The sequence below is a fragment of the Protopterus annectens genome, chromosome 1.part2 (assembly GCF_019279795.1).
Source record: "Protopterus annectens isolate FY-2018-M chromosome 1.part2, PAN1.0, whole genome shotgun sequence".
Lineage (NCBI taxonomy): Eukaryota > Metazoa > Chordata > Ceratodontiformes > Protopteridae > Protopterus > Protopterus annectens.
The window spans coordinates 822,362,620-822,382,386 of NC_056727.1; the positions used below are offsets into that span (position 1 = coordinate 822,362,620).

The window sequence follows — 19,767 nt, forward strand, 5'->3', positions numbered from 1 at the left end:
CAGCACTGTCCAGTGTATGAACAATGTTTTTTTACAACACTCTGTAAATCTGTGTAAATGGACAATTTTGCCATCAAGTTTTAAATGTTCACAGAGATTGCTCCTCAATTCATTTGTATTGTTACAAATCAAAATATGAGTTTTTCTAAGCAGACACCCTTTATGAGATGTCTTAGTAATATCACTTATTTACTGTGGCATAACAAAACGCACGTGTTTACCCCAGAAAGTAAAATGTCCGTATCTTTTAAATGGAATCCTCGAGTATTGCCTCTTGTAAATATTAGTCTGTCTTTAGATTCTTTGCATGAAGTAATTATCAAAAGTGAGCAGTTAATCAAACATTTGTAAAAGGTTAATAAGACTATTCTAAGCCATAAATTAAGTTCTGTAATTGTAAAAAAACAAATTAATCAAGTTAGCTGAAAAAAAACTGAAGCAGACGGCCAATAATTGGTGGAACATTTTTACTGGATGGTCTGCAAAAGAAAAAAAAAATGTTATACACCCAGTTCTGGTAGTAATGCTTGTTATCACTGCATTAACTGTGTGGAATTGTGCTTTGACCTGTTGTATCAAAAGAAAGCTAAAGATTTTGTTTCCTAATGTGTTTTCTGTAAATCACAATGAAAATTATGATCTAACCAAAGAATACATATCAAATGTGAACGGTTTTTGTGTGTTTTTGAAACTGTTAGATACATTAAAGGGTTAAAAATTTATTTTCTGAAAATAAGTAGAAAAAGTAGGAAAAATAGAGTGTTAATTACTGTATATGTTTGGCATCCATTCTGTGTAATAATTGTTCCATGACTAGTAAAGGTGCAAGGAAAACTGCAGATAAGGATGACTCACTAATTTCTGACTAAGTACAGGTACAAGAACAACCGGAAACAAGGATGCCTCCCTAAGTCTGGAAGGTTGTCACATAATTCATCTTGAAACAGAACAAAAATCAGCTTATCAGCACACTTTATGACATCAAATAAAGACTTCAAAAGATTGCCAGTAAAGACAGGATCCAATGATACAAAAATTACAATAAAAGGATTGTAAACTAAATGGTGTCAGTTTGGGTATTTTGTAAGAACATAGTTCTGAGGTAAATGAAGAATTATCATCTGTATATTTATTGAAAAACAAACCTTGTACAGTAAAAGCTGTATGCTGTAATGTGTATTACGTGTCGTCTGTTAGTTATATAAGTTGTTTTATTAGTTACTGAACTCAAGTTGATTAAGTACAGTACTGAAAATTATACTTTTTAAAATTTAGCATTTGACATATGAGCTACTCATCTAAAGTGAGAAGACCCATATTTATACACACAGACACATACATATGTGTGTGTTTGTATGCGTGTGTGTGTGTGTGTATATATATATATATATATATATATATATATATATATATATATATATATATATGTGTGTGTGTTTGTATATATATATATACAGATATATCATATACATATATAAATATATGAATACACGTGTGCTTGTAAAACAAACTCCTGGTCCCCCATGAACTAAATGAAAATATAAAGAAGGGATAATTATCTGTGGCCAGAGGCAACTGAATCAGGCTTGAGATAATAAATTCATTATGGGGATAGCTTCTTAACTAGTGATTAGACTACAATAAAAAATAGCTAAAGATGTTATAAGTAGCATAACCAGCTAGAGGTTTACATGGTCTATACTTCCCTGAAACTTTATTCAAGATTTCACATTCAAAGCACTCAAACTCAGAGATTTAAGTTTCTCTTAACTCAATAAGTTGTCAAGTTCACAGGAATTCTGTAGTCACTGGCAGGCTGAAGCTATCTTAGGAGCATAAAAAAGGACTCATTCAACAAATATGAAAACAAGATTAATTCTTCTACATTTTTTAGTTTACCTCCCCTTTATCTGACTTCCTTATCTAAATCATGACAGCAAACCTCACAGTGCCATAATGTCACAGGAGGAACATGTGCATTAATATTCTTTCATTATTTGATGCCTGCTTGATCCTATTAGAAGTCAAGGGAGGGTAGGAGCTTAACCCAGCAACTCAGTGGCTGCAAGGCAAAGAACTAATCCTGCACATAATGCCAGTCTACTGTAAACTGCATAAAAACACATACACTGCCATTTGCACCACACAAATGAACACCTATAGGCAATCTGAAGCAGTGCCGGCTCACTTACAACATGTCTTTGGATGCAGGAGGAAGCAGGAGCAGATGCTGAAGGACACACAGATACTTGGAGAGCATGCAGATGCCACACAAAAAGAACCCTAGCCAGGAGCCACACTAGAGAACTAAACAGTATGAGAAAGTTGTGATAACCCTTGTATCACTATGTCATTAAAGTAAGTTTATGGTGGCCCATAATAGCACATAACTGCAGAAAGTACAGTTGTATACACTTACCATAAATGTAGATGTTCGATTGTATTCACTGTTGCAGTCATTACATTTGGGTTATCTGCCTGCAGGTAGCCCTCAGCCGGCCTGAATATCAAAGTCTTGGATTCCTGCATCAGATGCTGTCTCTTCTTCCATGACGTCAGGTCGTCAGGGATATAAAACATGCAGCCGGCGCAATTACATCAGTTTTTCTTGCCCCAGATGTCTTGTGCCCCCATAATGGGAAGCAACTATATGTTAGGTTCCACCTCCAACAAAAAGCAAATACACCAGAAAGCTTAAATACACCAAACAAGAAGGAAGGTAGAGCCAAGAGAAATCAGGGGGCTGGAGGGAGGGCAACCAGGACTGCAACAGTGAATATACTCGAACATCTACATTTATGGTAAGTGTACACAACTGTACTATGTTCTTCGTGTTTCACTGTTGCAGTCATTGCGTTTGGGTTGATTCCCAAAGCTAAGGAAGGGAGGAGAAATTTAAAGAGCATTAGGACCAGCTATTAAGCCCTGCAAGATTGCAGTGGCAAAACCAGCTCTTGAGTTAGAAAAAATAGGCATGTGGTAATACTTGGTGAAGGTATGTACAGAGCTCCAGGTAGCAGCTTCTAGGATGTCCATGGTAGGGACTCCTCTGAGGAAGGCTGTAGAGGCAGATCAGATGCAGCCCTGGTGGAATGTGATCTTATCCCCAGTGGGGTAGTTTTTCCATGGTGCTTATAGCAGAAATGAATGCAATGGGCTATCCATTTAGAAATGGTTTGCTTGAAATGGCCTTGCCTTCTCCCCCTGCAGCAAAGCCAACTAGCAGCTGTTCAGATTTTCTGAGAGGCTTGGTCTTGTCCAAATAAAATCTAAGTTGTCTGTGCACATCCAAAGAGTATTCGTTCACCTTTGTTTTGTGGGTTCTGGAAAGAAGTAGGCAAATGAATGGACTGATTTAGGGCCACACTAGACACCACCTAGGGCATAAAGGTCCTGAGGGAAACCCTGTCTGTATGGAAGATAATGAAGGGCTCCACTGCCATGAGGGCCTGTAATTCAGACACTCTTCTTGCTGAAGTGATGGCTAGAAGGAAGGCTGTTTTCCAAGAAAGGAATTTCAACTCTGCTGTTGCAGCTGGCTCAAATGGAGGGAGAGTGAGCGTTTTCAATACAAAGTTAAGGTCCCAAGCTGGAGTAGGGGCTCGCCTGGGGGTTCTTAAATTTTTGGCCCCTCTGAGGAACTGCTTTAGCAGGGAGTGAGAGAAGAGTGGTGGTTCAGTATTATAATGTGCTGAAATGGCAGAGGCATGAATTTTAATTGACGAGAAGGATAGGCCCTTGTGGAGCATTTCTGTTAAGTACTGAAGAATATGAGGTAAGCTGGGCACTGTTGTGCCCATCCCCTGAGTTTGGCTCCAGGAACAGTATTTTTTCCACTTTTCAGCGTAAGATTTTCTGCTGCTAGGCCTCCTTGCTTCCAGAATAACATCTAACACCTGCTTACTGAGGGATGCTATTGGAGAGCTCAAGGGATTAGCCAGGCTACAAGGTTGAGGGTTTGAAGATGAGGGTGCAGAATCTGGCCCGCCTGCTGGAACAGCAGAGAAGGTGTCTGAGGTAGGTGCCATGGCTCCAGCAGTATCATACTGCGCAAGAGGGGAACCAATGCTGGCGTGGCCAGTTGGGTGCAATCAGTATTGTCCTTGGTTTGTCTGTTTGATCTTTATCAGAACCTTCGAGAGGAGAGGCAGAGGGGGTAAGGCATAAACTGAGAGGCTTTCCTAGGTAAAGGATAGGGCATCCACTTTCCAAGCTTGACTGTGGGGAGTCCTTGTGCAGAATTTGTCCAATTGGTAGTTCTGGGGGGAGGTAAACAGGTCTATATCTGGAGTCCCCCATTTGTTCCTCAAGAGGTTGAATATTTTTGGTTCCAGTTTCCATTCATGTGGGTCCATGAGATTTCTGCTTAGGTCATCTGCCAGTGAATTTAGCTTGCCTGGCAGGAACTGAGCTTGTAGGTGCATTTGGTAGCACAAGGCTGTGTTCCACAGAGCCATGGCTAGTCTGCAGAGAGGGTACGAGTGGGTTCCCCCCTGCTTCTTTATGTATCACATAACTGTGGTGTTATCTGTCTTTAACAATAATTGTCCTGGAAGGATGTGGTCCTTAAAGGCTGTCAGGGAATTCTGTACCACTAACATTTCTTTTTAGTTGATATGTAGGTGCATCTGACTCGGGTTCCATTTGCCCTGCATGCACTACCCTGCCAAGTGAGCCCCCCATGCATAGTCTAATGTGTCTGTTGTTAGGGTTTGGGCAGCAGGGGGTAGATTGAAAGGGAGCCCCTTGTTGAGGTGGCAGGCCTCTGCCCACCAAAGGAACTCTGCCTTTATACAAGGAATGATAGGAATCATTGTTTCCAGGTCTAAGAATGCTGGCACCATAGACTTTTTAGATACCATTGTAGTTTCCTCATATGCAGTCTTGCATATGGAATTAGTAGAATGCAAGAGACCATGAACCCCAGGGCTTGCAGAATTTTCCTTGCAGATAACTGGGTCTTTGTGGCCAGTAGTTTGAAGTAGGCTGTCAAATAAACTTGTTTCTCTGGCGTGAGGAAAGCCATCTGGGAAGTTGTGTTCAAGCTTGCTCCCAGGAATACAATCTGATGGCAGGGTACTAGGTGAGATTTCTTTTCGTTTATGGTGTACCCCAGCGAGATTAGAAGTTTCTTTACAAATGCCAACTGTTTTAATAGCAAGTCCTGGCAGGCTTTCTGACTGAATCAGACAATCGTGCAGGTATGGGTATATTTGAATATTTCTCTGCCTGCAAAATGCAATGGCTGGAGGTAGACACTTTGTGAATACCCTGGGCGCAGTAGATAAGCCAAAGGGAAGTATAGAGGACTGATAGTGCATGGAGCCTGCTCTGAAGCATAGGTATTTCCTGCAAGATTCCCTTATTGGAATGTGCAGGTAAGCTTCCTTTAAGTCTAAGGTTGTCAACCAGGCATCATTGCCCAGCATACAGAGCAGCTGTTGAAGTGTTAGCATTTTGAATTTTGGGATTACCAAAAAGGTGTTTAGAATAAAGAGGTCCAGGATAGGGTGCCAGTAGCTGTCTTTTCTGGGTACCAGGAAAAGTCTTGAGTAAAAACCTTGTCCCCTTTCTTCTGCTGGGACAGGTTGAATAGCCCTGATACTTAGAAGAGAGAGAACCTGCTGTTGAGTCTCTGCCCACTGATTTGGGGGTAGGTCTGGCCAACCGTTTGGGGTTGGTAAGGTGTGGAAGTAGAATCTGTATCTTTGGAAAACTATATTTAAAACCCATTAATCCTGGATAATGAGTTTCCAGTTTTTTGCATGTAGGGCGAGCTTTCCTCCTAAGGGAGCAGGCAGTTGAGCAGGGCTTGGAAGGGTTAAGGTTAAGTCATTGTGACATTTTCCATGGGGGGGTGTCTTACTACTTTCAGCTTTGGAAGTGGGAGCCCTCCACTGCTCAGGCCTGTGTGTAGCCTGAGACTGCAAAATAGGTGGTCTGCTGTTCCTGGGTTTGGACTGAGAAGGCCTGGAAGAGACGGGAAAGGACCAATTCTTAGAAGGCCAATGCCTACTAAATCTGGGAGGCTGTACTTGCAGGAAATATTTAACAGTTTGCATAGATTTAGCTTTTTTCTCCATCTTTTTAAGGACTTCTTCTGCTTTGCTGCCAAACAGGTGGTCTTGGTTTAAGGGAGCATCCAGTAATTTAGCTTTAACATGATCTGGCAAGTTTTGCTCCTTAAGCCAAGCATGCCTTCTAAGTACAGACCCAGTGACAGCAGCCCTGCAAGATGCTTCTAAAGAGTCAAAACCACATTGCAAAGTATGTTTACCAACTTGTTCAGCAGAATGCATTAAATCCTGTAATTCTTTATGTTCAGCACAGTCAGGAATCAACATCATTTTCTGTTTAAGTAGTCCCACAATATGCTGCTGATACTTTAACATATGAAACTGGCAATTTAAGGCCCTAATGGCCAAAGTAGCAGAAGTGTATACCTTCTTACCCCATCTGTCCAAGGCCCTGGAATCACTATCAGACAGGGTAGGGGTTTTGTCAGCAGTAGCCTTAATGCCCTTTGGTCCTTGGGAAATGGTCTCTGGATCCGCAGTAGGATTCTTGAAGAGGAACTTGTGAGAGTCAGGTACTCTGTAATACCTGTCAGGTTTTCTGGGAGATGGAGGTAAAGTGTCTGGGGCCAAGCTAGATTCCAAGAAGGCATTATCTACAATGTCCAGAACAGGAGGGATAGCTAAAGGCCTGTATTGAAGGAGGAGTAAAAATTCCCTAAGCCTCTTTTTGGAGTCAGAGTAATCCTGGCTTTCCCAGCGGAAATGCTCCCTAAGAGTGTGCAAGGTTTCACCAAAAGAAAAATCTTCTGGAGGGAAAGCAGAAGGAATAGAATCCTCTGCATCAGAATCCTCATAGGTACATAAGGGCAAATCCTGGTAATCAGAAGAAACAGAAATTTCATAATCCTGATCAGAAGAATCAGAAGGAAAATCAGTTCTAGGTCTCTTAGAGGGGAAAGCTGCCTTCCCCTAATTAAAGTAATAAGGTCTTCAGCCATTCTAAGCATTTGTTTTTTAGGCATATGGGCCTGACCATGTGGTTTGGACATCAGTTTTCTAGGCGTGGGTTGAGTTTTAGGCCTTGATGAAGAAGATGGCGTTGGTTTAAAATGCAAATCTGTAGGCCTGAATACACCCTCAGAAGCTAGTGCCTGCACAGCGGCTCCAGACACATCCAAGGTAGAGACATCTGTAGGTTCCATAGTCGAAGAAGCATCTCGCAGCATACCGGACTCCGAATGGGTCTTAGTAGAGGTCTGCGAATCTGAAGTAGCGGGTATCAGGGGCTGTGAAAGCACCTCACTGACTACCGGCGAACTGGCGACTAGCTTAATGAAAGCATCGTTAGCAGTTTTGGACCTATGCGGTCTGTCACTGTCTTTATCATTATGTTTTTTCAGAATATTGGTAGTCAGATGGCTTATCAAAGGCATTTCTGGATAGTTAAACCGAGTACCAAAATAATTTGCTGAGAAAATAGACCAATGATGAATAGTTCAGGGGTTGAATAAGGCACAAAACTGACAGCAAGGGACGTCGTGGTCTGGGCCTAAGCAGGGAATGCAGTATGAATAAAAATCTTTATGAGGTATTTGCTCTCCACAGGTAAGACAATTGTTAACTTTTACTGGCATTGGTTTAGAGCAAGAAAAAGGATCTCCAATGGGGTACTTAGCTTTTTCCGAAGACATCGATTCTGAAACTCGAAAACGAAAATTTCAGGAGTCGGCCGACCGGCATTTGCGAACTGCTTCTGCTTCGGGCACCGCATGGCAAGAAAGACTGATGTAATGGCGTCGGCTGCATGTTTTATACCTCTGACGACCTGAAGTCATGGAAGAAGAGACAGCATCCGATGCAGGAATCCAAGACTTTGATATTCAGGCCGACTGAGGGCTACCTGCAGGCAGATAACCCAAATGTAATGACTGCAATAGTGAAACAAGAAGAACATCTGCTATGGCTTTGTAATGCTGATCACTGAGGACTTACCTGATAATATGTACTCAGTTCCTTGCCATTTGATGTAAAAGTCAACAGACCACTGGCAGTATCTACTGTGCATCCAATCTCCAGGCCATTATTGTTACGGCCCTGTCCAGGACTCATGCTCTCTCCAGCCCATACCATATAGCAATTGCTGCGTTTGATGCTGCAGGATGAAACATTGGTTGATGTGCAGAAAAACAGATAGACAAAAATAGTTACTTCACAGGAATAGAATAAAAATTCTTTATATACTGCTAGATAAAACTTGCATATCTAGTAAAATAAACTAAGCAACAAGTCCACGTGAGTGATACATTCTTAACTCTCAAAGACATTGGCACACTTAGATTCTCTACACTTGTCTGATCATAAAAGTGTATGAATTTGCAGATTACTGATTTGAAACTACCTGATTATTCCTTCCAGTCACTGCTAGTATTTGCCCCCTTGCAAAAATATTTTTTTATTTTTTAAATAGTTTTATGAAGCTTCAAGGTTTTGTTTTATCTGACTGAAGTTTCAGTGATATGAAAATCAATGAAATGTATGGAAGACAGTACACTTATTGTGTGTGTATGTGCATATACGCATGTGTGTGTCTGTACATAGACATATAAATTTATACATATATATATATATATATATATATATATATATATATATATATATATATATATATATATATAATATCTATCTATATATACATATATATATATACATATATATATATATATATATATGTAGAACGGATCCCTACAGATCCCCGACGGCACTTTCTGCCGAAGCAAAAATCACTGAACATACATAACCGAAAGTGCTGTTCACCAAAGCAGTACTTTTGGTTATGTATGCTGGTTGTGCTGGTCGCACTACGGTGTGGTTAAGGGAGAATTCCCTTTTCCCCACTGTAGTGCGACCTCGGAGTGGGAATATAAAAGTAGGGGGCTTGCCCCCCTGCATAAAAGAAGATTTATTGTTTTTTGTTTTTTTTTTCGAACGGACTTTAACGAAAGCACTTTTTTGGTGAAAGCGCTTTCATTAAAGTGCGTTTGGTTATTGTGGATTCAGACTATTCAACTTTCGTTCAATAGTCCTAGATATATATAGATAGATAGATAGATAGATAGATAGATAGATAGATTGACAGATAGATAGATAAAATACAGATATATACACATGGGTTCCCTTCATAATTTCGAAATACTGAAATCACAAATTTCAGTATTTCAAAATTATAAGACTGAAGCCTTGAAATCCCAAAACACCAGAAGGATGAAATTCACAATCACGAAGTATGGAGATTTTGAATTAGCACTTCTGGTGTTGCAGTGTGTGAATGATTAGGTGTTAGTTCGGGTATGTATCTATGTGTAAATGTGTTGGTTAGGGGTTTTAGTGTATGTCAGTGTGTGTTGTGACTGTGATGTGTGTGTGCGAGGGACTGTAAAATGTGTGGGTGTGAGTTACCTCTGTGTGTCTGATTGTGCGATCTCGGAGTTAGTATATATATAAGTAGGGGGGTGGGGGGTGAAGCCCCCCACATGGGGGGTGCAGTGGGGCTTGCCACCTGTTTTTATGTGGTCTAGGTTTGTCTGTGTGCTTGTGTGGGGAAGTTGTGTGTATGTTTATGTGTGTGCTCAGTGTATAGTGTAGGTTCGGGATTTTGAGTTTTGTGGTTATGGGTTTTTGGGATTTTAAAGGTTTCGGCTATGTAATTTCGAAATACTGAAATTCGGGTTTTCAGTATTTCGAGATTTCATAGTGAACCCATACACATACATGCATGCATACATATACACACACATATGCACACACACACACACACACACACACACACACACACGCGTGTGTGTGTGTGTGTGTGTGTGTGTGTGTATGTATATATATATATATATATATATATATATATATATATATATATATACAGATGCACACATACTCGTATGTGTGTGTGTGTGTGTGTGTGTGTGTGTGTGTGTGTGTGTGTGTGTGTGTGTGTATGTAAGGAATTATGACATTCCATCAAGAAGGCAAAAAATGAATAAATCCATCAAAATGAAAAAAAAAATCAGAATTCAATATATAAAAAAAAAAAACACATTTTTTTCTAGGGGCAAGCTGTTACTTATATATATCAACTCTAAGACTGCACTACAGTTGGGAAAGAACAAATTCCCCAAACCCCACTCTTCCACAATCTCACAAACATAAAAACCACTAATATCATATCAGTTCCCTTTTGATGAACTGTGCTGCCTTTTCTTAAGTTCATCAAAAGCAGCCAATGATCAAACCTCTTTAGTCCCATATATATACTTATTTATACACATACACACATAGATCTATGTAAAGCTTTTTGCAAAGTCTAATGAATATTTACCCAGATATACTACTAGGTAAGAAAAGCATTTGTTTTCCCTCTTACTGTTTTGCTTTTTACTTCAGAAATAAACAGTTTTTATGTGCACATATGGTACAAAAAAAGCACATTTTATAGTATTTTAATTGAGCACCTTTCATGAACCTTTCCTTTTTCATCTCCAAGTGTAACTGTCACAGTTCGAACTTTTTCCAGGTCAAAAGCCATGTCATACTGATGAAAGTCAGATGTAATCCAACCAACCCAGACATTTGTAGGTTCTTGGCCAGGGAATATTCTCACAGAGTAGTAATACTGAAGACAGAAAAAAAAAGTAAGGAAACTTCAGTTTCAGCAGTAAAACACATTAAAAAGCTAAATTCAAAACATGTACTCTTGTTGCTGAAAACAATTTTGCTGTGACTTGTATCACCATTTAAGGACATTTCAAGAAAGTCTGTCTTAACAGTTTTACACTAAATTCAAAAACTAAGAGAAGAGACTTTCAGATGAGTTATTGAGATGTTTCAAATATATAACCTGATTTCCTAGAAAAAAATAGAAAATTACATAATGAAATAGATATTGCAACTTTTCTGCAAAAATTTAGTTCCTATATCAACATTTTCTTACAATTCAATGTCAACATAGTTCACAATAAAAAAAGTTGCTCTTTAAAACAACATTCCTTACTCCTCAGCATACAAATTTCCACAATTTTCAAACAAAACATGATTATATCTTATCAACAATTCTAATATTGTAATGAACATTTTGCGCAAATTATGCTTGTTTATTCTGTAAACCTCTGCTTATTTCTTTGGTGAAATGGGGAATATTATTATTACTATTATTAATATCACTATTATTATTACTACCAATTTCATTATTACTGATTATTACTATTATTATTAATATTACCAATATTATTATTGCTATTATTAGTACTACTGACATTATTATTATTTTCTTTTTCTTTGTTGACTAGTCATTAGACAAAGGCAGCCAGACATAGCCAATTTTCAGTGTATGTGCATGTGTCTTTGTGAGTGATGGGGGAATGGGATAGGGAAAAGTCCCAAGAAGATTACAGTTACGTAACATGACAAAACATGAAATGCATGACATACAGTGGGATAAGCACTCAAAACACCAGTGGGGTCTTGCATTACCATGTAAAATTAACAATGTATTATATGTTTATGGTGGAAAAAAAAGGAAAAATAGCTTGGGAAGGGATGATGAATATGCACATCTGGATATGACAGAGACAGAAGCTGTACAAGTAAAGGAGAATGTGGGCAAAACTCAGAAGTAAATAATAGTGACTACTTATGTGAGTGCTAATAGAATGCAAGGAATAGAAGGGGTTAAAGATGAACGAGGGTAAACAACTAACGAAACTAGAAAGAGTATGGAACAGAAAGTGAGGATGAAATTCCAGTGAGCAAGCAGGAGAGTACTGGAAAAAAAAGAACGATAAAGTAGAATTGTGCAGAAGGGAGGGAAGAGTTAAAGGTTTCCTGTAGGTCAACGATCTACATGACAGCTATGAGATAAATTAGAAGGCAGGTATGCTGAAGTAGGAAGAGAAGTTGGAGAGAAGCTGAGGTGAAAGAAACTACCAAAGAGGAAAGAAAAGCCTTTACTATGATGTGGTCTGTGTGCCATACACAAGGGGTAAAAGGGAGACATCTCAGAAGATATAATATTACGATAGCAGACAACATATATTAAGCCAGAAAGCTAAAGTAACATCATAATAAATTTGCCACTGTGGCAAGTTTTTAAAGAATCAGGGCATTTTATAGTGTTCCTTGAAGTTCTACTCCAATTTATACACTAAAAAGTAATATCAGATGAGTAAGCAGAGTCACCAAAGTTGTTGTATCACTTGAGTACCTGCAGTAAAAGCAAAGCAAATTACATTATTTGCTTCTCTAGTACTTTGTCTGGCATTAATGACTGAAATGAAGGGCAGAATTTTTGCAGAGGATCTTACCTAGAAATTTTTGCAGAGGATCTTACCTTGTAAACTATGTTCTGGCAACTAAACACCGACCCAGTTCAGTTTAATGCATTCAAACATTTGCAGTGATTAGAATGAGATTACATACTGGTATTGAACCTACCTATTATGTAGTAGGAGGGGTCCAGTTTGCAAAACATAATGGTCTTTATAACAGTGCAGCAGTTAAGGAGGTACAGTAGCACATAGAAGGACGGATGTCATTCCACTGATAAGGTTGTGTTCTGCTCTGGATAGAATACCAAGGATTCACAAATAAAACCAAGAACCAAGGCAGGATAAAATCCACAAAAAACAGGACCGAAAGGTGACATCCATAAACTCAGTCAAATTGTATTTAACGCTTTCGTCAGCATATATCAGTTGACTTCTTCAGAATAATGTTTATTCTGAATAAGTCAACTGATATATGCTGACGAAAGCACTAAATAAAATTTGGTCGAGTTTGTGAAAGTCACCTTTTGGTCCTGTTTTTTTGTAGAATACCAAGGTATTTGATGTTTTTACTAATCACTTTTGGATGAATTGTAATGCTTTAGGTCTTGATTTAAAATGGTGTCTAACAGCATTATATTAGGCACTTCACTACATGGTGAAATGATTAGGTCTAGGAATGAATGGATTTATACATCCTTAGGTAGTTATTAGACATGTTGTCCAGGAGACCACTGAGGAGCCTAGCCAATTTTCCCAGTTTCCCCAGAACACTGTCTGGTTAAATGACTTGTTCAGAGTAATACAGTAAAGAAATAAAGACCAAAGGAATCAAACCCTTGACTGCATGAAGAGGCCTGCTAATTGCTCATTGCCTTAATCCTTTGCACTAACTGACAGATCCAACATATAACGTCCATTTAGATTTGGTAGGCCTCAGGAGATAGCTACACTCATGCTGCAAGCAATTAAGTGTAGTAAAGCCTATATGTAACTGACCTGGGGAAGTTGAATGTGCTAGTAAGGAGCATGGGATAGCTTTGACATCAGCATATTGCATAAAAGTTACTTTACTGCAGAAAGACTCCAGTCTGTTCACCAAAACTGAAAAGAGGGGAGGGCCAAACACTCAATCCCGTGATAAGTCATGCAGTATATCTATATGCAGGTTACAGTTTCCCCACTTGGCTTGCTCGTCTCCTATTTTGGAAGAAATTGATGAACCAATCTATGTATTCTGGATGGCTGTCAGTATGAATCAGTCACTCAAGGAACTAGTGCACTATAAAAGACCTAGGAGTAAGACTTTCAGGCAAAACATAGCAACCGAGCGACTACAAGACAGTAAGTGGTTAGGTTTCAAGTCATTTTGAGACATACTAAATAGATTAAATGTAACTCGTAACCACCCAGAATGGCTGACAGAGAAGCTTACAATATGCTGATAAATATTCTTCCATATTAAAAACCTTTCAAAAATATCCCCACTTTTAAGAGTAATCTCCAGGGGCTTAAAGAGACTTATTGCAGATTACAGTGTTTAACGATAAGCTTGATCATAAACATGCTTATTTCAGACACTAGATTTCTGATTTAAATCTTTGCAGCATTGTCTATTTTTTCATTAACAGCATTGATGGAAACTCCCTTATTCCAGTGGTCATATTTTCAGATATGACCAAAAGTTCTGATGCAGTTAGACAAAATTCCTTAAGCTTTGTCCACATTTTTTGCCTCACACAGCATTTATACAGGAATCAGTAACTACTCGGCTGGTAAGATACACTATGTAGAAGAATACAAATAATAGAAATGTAATTGTTCATAAAGCGCTCTTAAATATCTAGGATCTGTGCTATAGTCATCTATCTGCTCATGACTTCATTTGGTTGTCAGCTGGTAATTCAGTTTCAGAGTCTAAGTACTATTCAGTCATTCATTAATAAAGCAAAAAGATGAGCAAAGTTATGGTACTGGGAAAAATATCAGAAAATACTCTGGATTCCTCAAAATGTTCTCATCAGGTTTTTAATAGATGAACATATTTCAGAATGATGGTTTGTAAAATACTGTTTTTAAGAAGCTTAACAAATTAGTAATGCATTTTTTTAAGATGACACTGTAGTCATTATAAAGAATAAGGTATTATTTGCCATATTTAGTTAAAAGATTCTTATTCAAGCATTGTGTTTTCAAAGGTAGCTTATTTATTTCTCATGTATGGGACTATAATACTGTCAATGACCACAGACTAGTGGTGTTGTGCTATGTTAAGTTCTGTCACTAGTTTATAATTCACTTCTTATCTTTGCAATTTGTAGGAAGAAACATTAGCTATACTGCGGTGGTGGTGCTGCGGTAGCATTGTCACCTCACAGTTAGACGTTGCCCGTTCGATTCTCAGAGCGTCTTCTGTGTGGCGACATGCATGAATGGGCATTCCTTTGTTGCAGGTTGTGCGTTAGGCCCGGCAAGCCAATATGTAAAAATCTACTGCCAATCATTAGTGGACCGGAGTTCCGCTGTGGTGACCCCTAACAGGGAAAAGCCAAAAGACACAAGACAAGGAAGAAACATTAGCTGTCTTCCAGAATTACAGTTTAGACAGGAAACTATGAATTTAAATCACATGGAAATCAATTACCAGTTACAGTTACATCAGTATTTATCCAAAATAACTTATTTTATGAGACATCATTTATCTCTAAAATACTTGATAACATTTTATTATAATTCTCCCCAAATCATATCATACTTGCATTAATATAATGCATAGAAAATTGTGTAAGATAATGACAGTAGGAAACAGTAGAGAAACAGTAGAGAGTGGATCTTTTAATCTGGTAATTGTTTTCATGCTTTGATATTTTGTATATGTTTTGGTTTGTTTATTCAGTTTAATGTAATTTATACTTGTTGCCTTATTTATGGGATGTCCACAATGGTAATTCAAGTTTAAAATAGCATAAAAAATAAAACAAAATGGTGAGGTATTTCATAACCTTGACCTCCTATACTAATTATTTAGTTTCAGTGTATTTATTACCTGCTGGTGACGTCACCTTAGAAGACCAAAATCAACATTTGCAAACAAGTTTTTATTATGCATTTTATCAAAATCATGTTAATCATGATAATCATGTTTATATATATATCAATATTTTATGTCCTGTATTTTATTCTTTATTGACCTTTACTTGGATAATTTTACTTGCTGTAAGTACCCACCTATGCACCTTTTTATATGTTTGAATTGTATGTGCTATAATCTACTGAATTTTGCTTGCCTTGAGGCTTAGGCATAGCTGAAAACAGTATTTGGATTGGTGCACTTACTGAACATACAGTAAATAAATACATACATTAAATGCTCCTGATTTGAAATGGAGACTCCACTGTTCAAACAACATAACTTATCCCTGCCTTACAAAGTTACCTTTTTACATTGATCAAGAAACTATATCTTTTGTCCAAACTACATCTAGATTTTGTTCTTCAGTGTTTATTCATTGATATGCTTGTAATGTTATGTCCAGTATTTACTGTTCCCTCAGTATAAGACTGCGCCACTGTATGATGCATTTCAGTTTCAGGTAAGTGAAACATTCTTTCACAGAGTTGTGCTCCCTGTAGGCAGGTTGACAGCATGCAGATAATGGTATAATATTTGAGAAGGCATATCTTCTGCTGTGGGTCAACCATAGTATTGTCAATAATTAGACTTTGAAATGCAAAATCAAACACTGACTACTTTGAACTGCTAGTGAGTTATTTTCATTTAGCAATGAGTTTGTCCCATTTTTGTATCTCACTATATGCCTAGTGAACTGTGTAGAATCAGACCATCTTTCAGCTAGTAACACATGCTATGATTGATTAGGGATTGTATGGTTTTCTTCATGTCTGATGAAATCCCTTGTGCTGAGTAGCCACAGATTTGAATTTTACTTTGCATCACATGTTATGCTGTACCAGTGCTTAAAGGTACTAGCTATAGTGTCCCAATACCAGCAAAGCTTTGTGATGCAGTGCTGTTTGAAAGGCTCTGCACAGTAAATGAAAATTATTAAAAGGCACCGTATTCTGTCATGTAAAAACATTCAACTGTTTTAAAAGGTAAGGATAGATAGCAAGGAAGGCAATCACTAGTTAGCAGACTTGAGAACTATTTAGAAACCAAAAATTAAATTTCTCTTGACTGGGTAGATTCACTGGATAACAGCTACCTATTTTGATAAAGTGACATGAGGTGCTATAAAATACATGGCAATTTCTAAGAACAGTGAAAACCTCATTAAGCCGAATGGCAAATGCTTATACTGTTGCAAATGCAAGCAAATGTGCCTTGTAATGATGCTACACTGTAGTGTCTGCTGCTTTTGAATGTTACATATGAGATGGAGACCATAACCATTTTGCTACCCCCCCCAATATCATGCATTAATGAAAAAGTGCACTGTTGACTGATACTGCATATAAAATCAGTAGCAAATTAAAGTGCGATCACTACTCAGTCCATCAAAACAACCTCAACACAATTTTTTAGATAAATCTCTAAGAGAAGTGTTTAGCTTGTATAACCTATCACTTATTATTTCAAGACGTGAAAGGTCATTGTTCATACAAATTACTGGTGTTAATCTTCACTACCACATCTCACATACTGCATTATTCTTACTAAACTGTGACCTGTGTAATGATATGCCCATTCAAACTGAGCCTCACCCATTTATCAATGAAGAGAGAGGTGCAATCTATGCAAATGAAACACACCAAAGGTGAGACACATAAGTCATCATTTTAAATGAAAAACTGCTTCCAAGGAATAACAGAGGATACATTGCAAGTGGAATTACTTGCTTTATGTAAAAAGCATTTGCATATTTAAATTATATGAATCAAAATCTGTAGCATAATCTGTGATAATTGCAGTGCAACAAACATTGTAACAACACTTGGATTTGCATGTCTTGTTTAGCAGATGTGAATGAACAGCTTGTATAAAATATTCATAATGATAACCTGAGCTGTAACATCCCTGCTGCTCCTATACAAAGTATGAGGAAGGTGAAAATATACAGTGACGTTCGCAAGATAAGGCTTGCAGGACTGTAATGAAATGATATTCTTACTATATTTACACCAGTTTTGCTGTGTATGTTAATCTAAATTATCACAATAATCTTGTGTTTTAATAGAAGTTATAAAAACAGTGGCAAAAGCTGATCACATGTTATTTAGGAAACCTAAGCAAAGTAATGAGTCAGGTCTGTGAAAAGAAATTAGCAGTCAGAGTGAAGCTTTGTTCAGGACTTTCTTGCCCAAAAGTGAAGAAAAAAAGAGAGAGCATATGTATCCTGAACCTTTAAAAGATATACATGATAATAAATAACTTTATATCCCAACAATTAACTAACTGCAAAAACAGGGGGCGGTGGCTGCAAGTGGCTACTGCAGCAGTGAGAAATTTAAACGTCCTGTTATAGGTAAGTGCAACTTAGACAACCGTACAATGGTCATCATTCCACTGGTGCAGTAGCCTTACATTATATGGACTGATTAGTAAAGCCTATCCAACCTAAGAGGAAAAAGGATATGATCAAGGAGCCCCTGGAGGATGGTCCCAGAAAACCCTGTCCTGCAACTAGAAAAATAATCCAATTTGTAATACCTCTAAAAGCATATAGAGAGGACCATATAGCTGCATCTAGAAAACCTCTAGAGTCCTCCTTTCCAATATGCCATTGAAGAACCCAAGGCTCTATTAGAATGAGCCCTTTGCTGCCTGGAAGTGATTTACAGTGGTGGGAATAACAAAAGGGAATAGCTAAGGACATTCAAGTGGAAACAGTCTGTTTTGACATGAGATGTCCTTTCTTTGCCCCACATTAAGAAAACGATATCTGATCTGCTTTTCTAAAGGATTTAGTTTTAAGATAAATGTCCAGAGTATGTAGAAACCTTTCTCCCTGAGAATCAAAATAGAACATTGAGAGAATCATGGCTTGATTCACAGAAAACTCTGAAACAACTCTGGGTATGAATGAGGAATTTGTTCTTAATATGACCCTATGGAAGACCAGACAGGATTCTCCTACTATGAGAACTTGCAACTCAGATATTCTTCTTGCAGATATTAGAGCAATGAGAAGAACAGTTTGCCATGTAATGAGCTTTGTCTGCTTGATGAGCAGGTTTGAATGGAGACATGGTTAACTTCTTCAAGAGGTTTCAGGAGGTCTCAGGTACAAAACTCCACTTAGAAATAGTTTTAGTAAAATAAAGAGCAGAAAGTGAAGGATCTGAGGGCAAACTTGCTGAAATGGATGCAAGATGTACCATAATAGAGGAATAAAATCAGCCAAAGGATAGTAACTTACACATATTTAAGCACCAGTGATACATAATCACTGATGGAGCCCTAGTTATTAGCTAGGCACAAACTAGAAAATCTTTTCCACTTGACTACATAAGACTTCTTAATAGCAGGTTTTCTTGTTTTCTTTAATACCTGCTGTATGTCCTCAGGAACAAGGTGCCTAAAAGGAATCGGAAATGAATCATCCATGCAGTTAGAAGATGTTGAAGATTTTTGTTGTACCAAACTCTCCCTTTCTTGTATGAGTAGGTCTAGTTTGTGATGAAGCATGTTGTGATTGCTTTTGGCCAATTCCATAAGAAGGGAGAACCAATGCGCCTGGGCCAAAAGGGAGTCACTACAATTATTGTTGGTGAGTCCTTCTCAATCTTAATCTGAATCTTCAGAATTACTATGGATATCAATCAAAAAGGATGGAAAGTCATAAATGAATATTCCCAACCATGGGAAAGAAAAAATATCTGCTTTCCAGAATTGTTTGCAAGGAGTTTTGGACCAGAATTTGTTCAGTTGTCTGTTTTAAAAAGAGGTAAACAAATCTACTTGAAGTGTTCTCTACAAATGCATCAATTCCTGGAAGATTTCCTTATTCAATTTCCATTTGAATGGTCTGTCCTGGTCCTACTCAGCTCCTCTGCCACCATGTTATACTCTAAAGGAACATAAGATGCTAGGAGGGTGAAAATGTGCTGAAGAGCTACCTCTGAACCCATCATAGCCAGCCCTTGTGCTCCCTTGCTTGCTTATGTACCCCATCTCTGTGGTGTTGTCTGTAACCACCATAATAGGTCCATGGATGATGAAGAGATTTTAAGGCAAGGATCACAGCCAATATCTTTCTGACACTGATGTGCTTTGGTTTTTCTGAGGACTTACATAGGCCTTGTACCAGTACCCCACAGAAACTGTCCCCCCAAGCACAATCTCAGGTGTCTGTAGTTATAGATTGGCTTGGAGATGGGGTGGGGGGGTGGATAGCTGAATTTGTTCCTATATGTAGCCTCCACCACTGCAGTTCCTTTTTGATAAATCCCCAAATTAGAATCTGAAATTCCAAAGG

The 19,767-nt window shown here is 38.1% G+C and overlaps 1 protein-coding gene across 1 annotated transcript in view; it reads right to left on the reverse strand.

Moving 5' to 3' along the window:
- The window catches only part of RYR2 (ryanodine receptor 2), a 6,224,161-nt gene that overhangs the window by 2,942,554 nt on the left and 3,261,840 nt on the right, over positions 1-19,767 (reverse strand). The window contains exons 33-34 of the mRNA XM_044059048.1: positions 10,520-10,680; positions 8,010-8,169 (exon numbers count right to left, since the gene is read on the reverse strand). Of these exons, the coding sequence (XP_043914983.1) occupies positions 8,010-8,169; positions 10,520-10,680 (321 nt within the window). The remainder of the gene's footprint in view (positions 1-8,009; positions 8,170-10,519; positions 10,681-19,767) is intronic.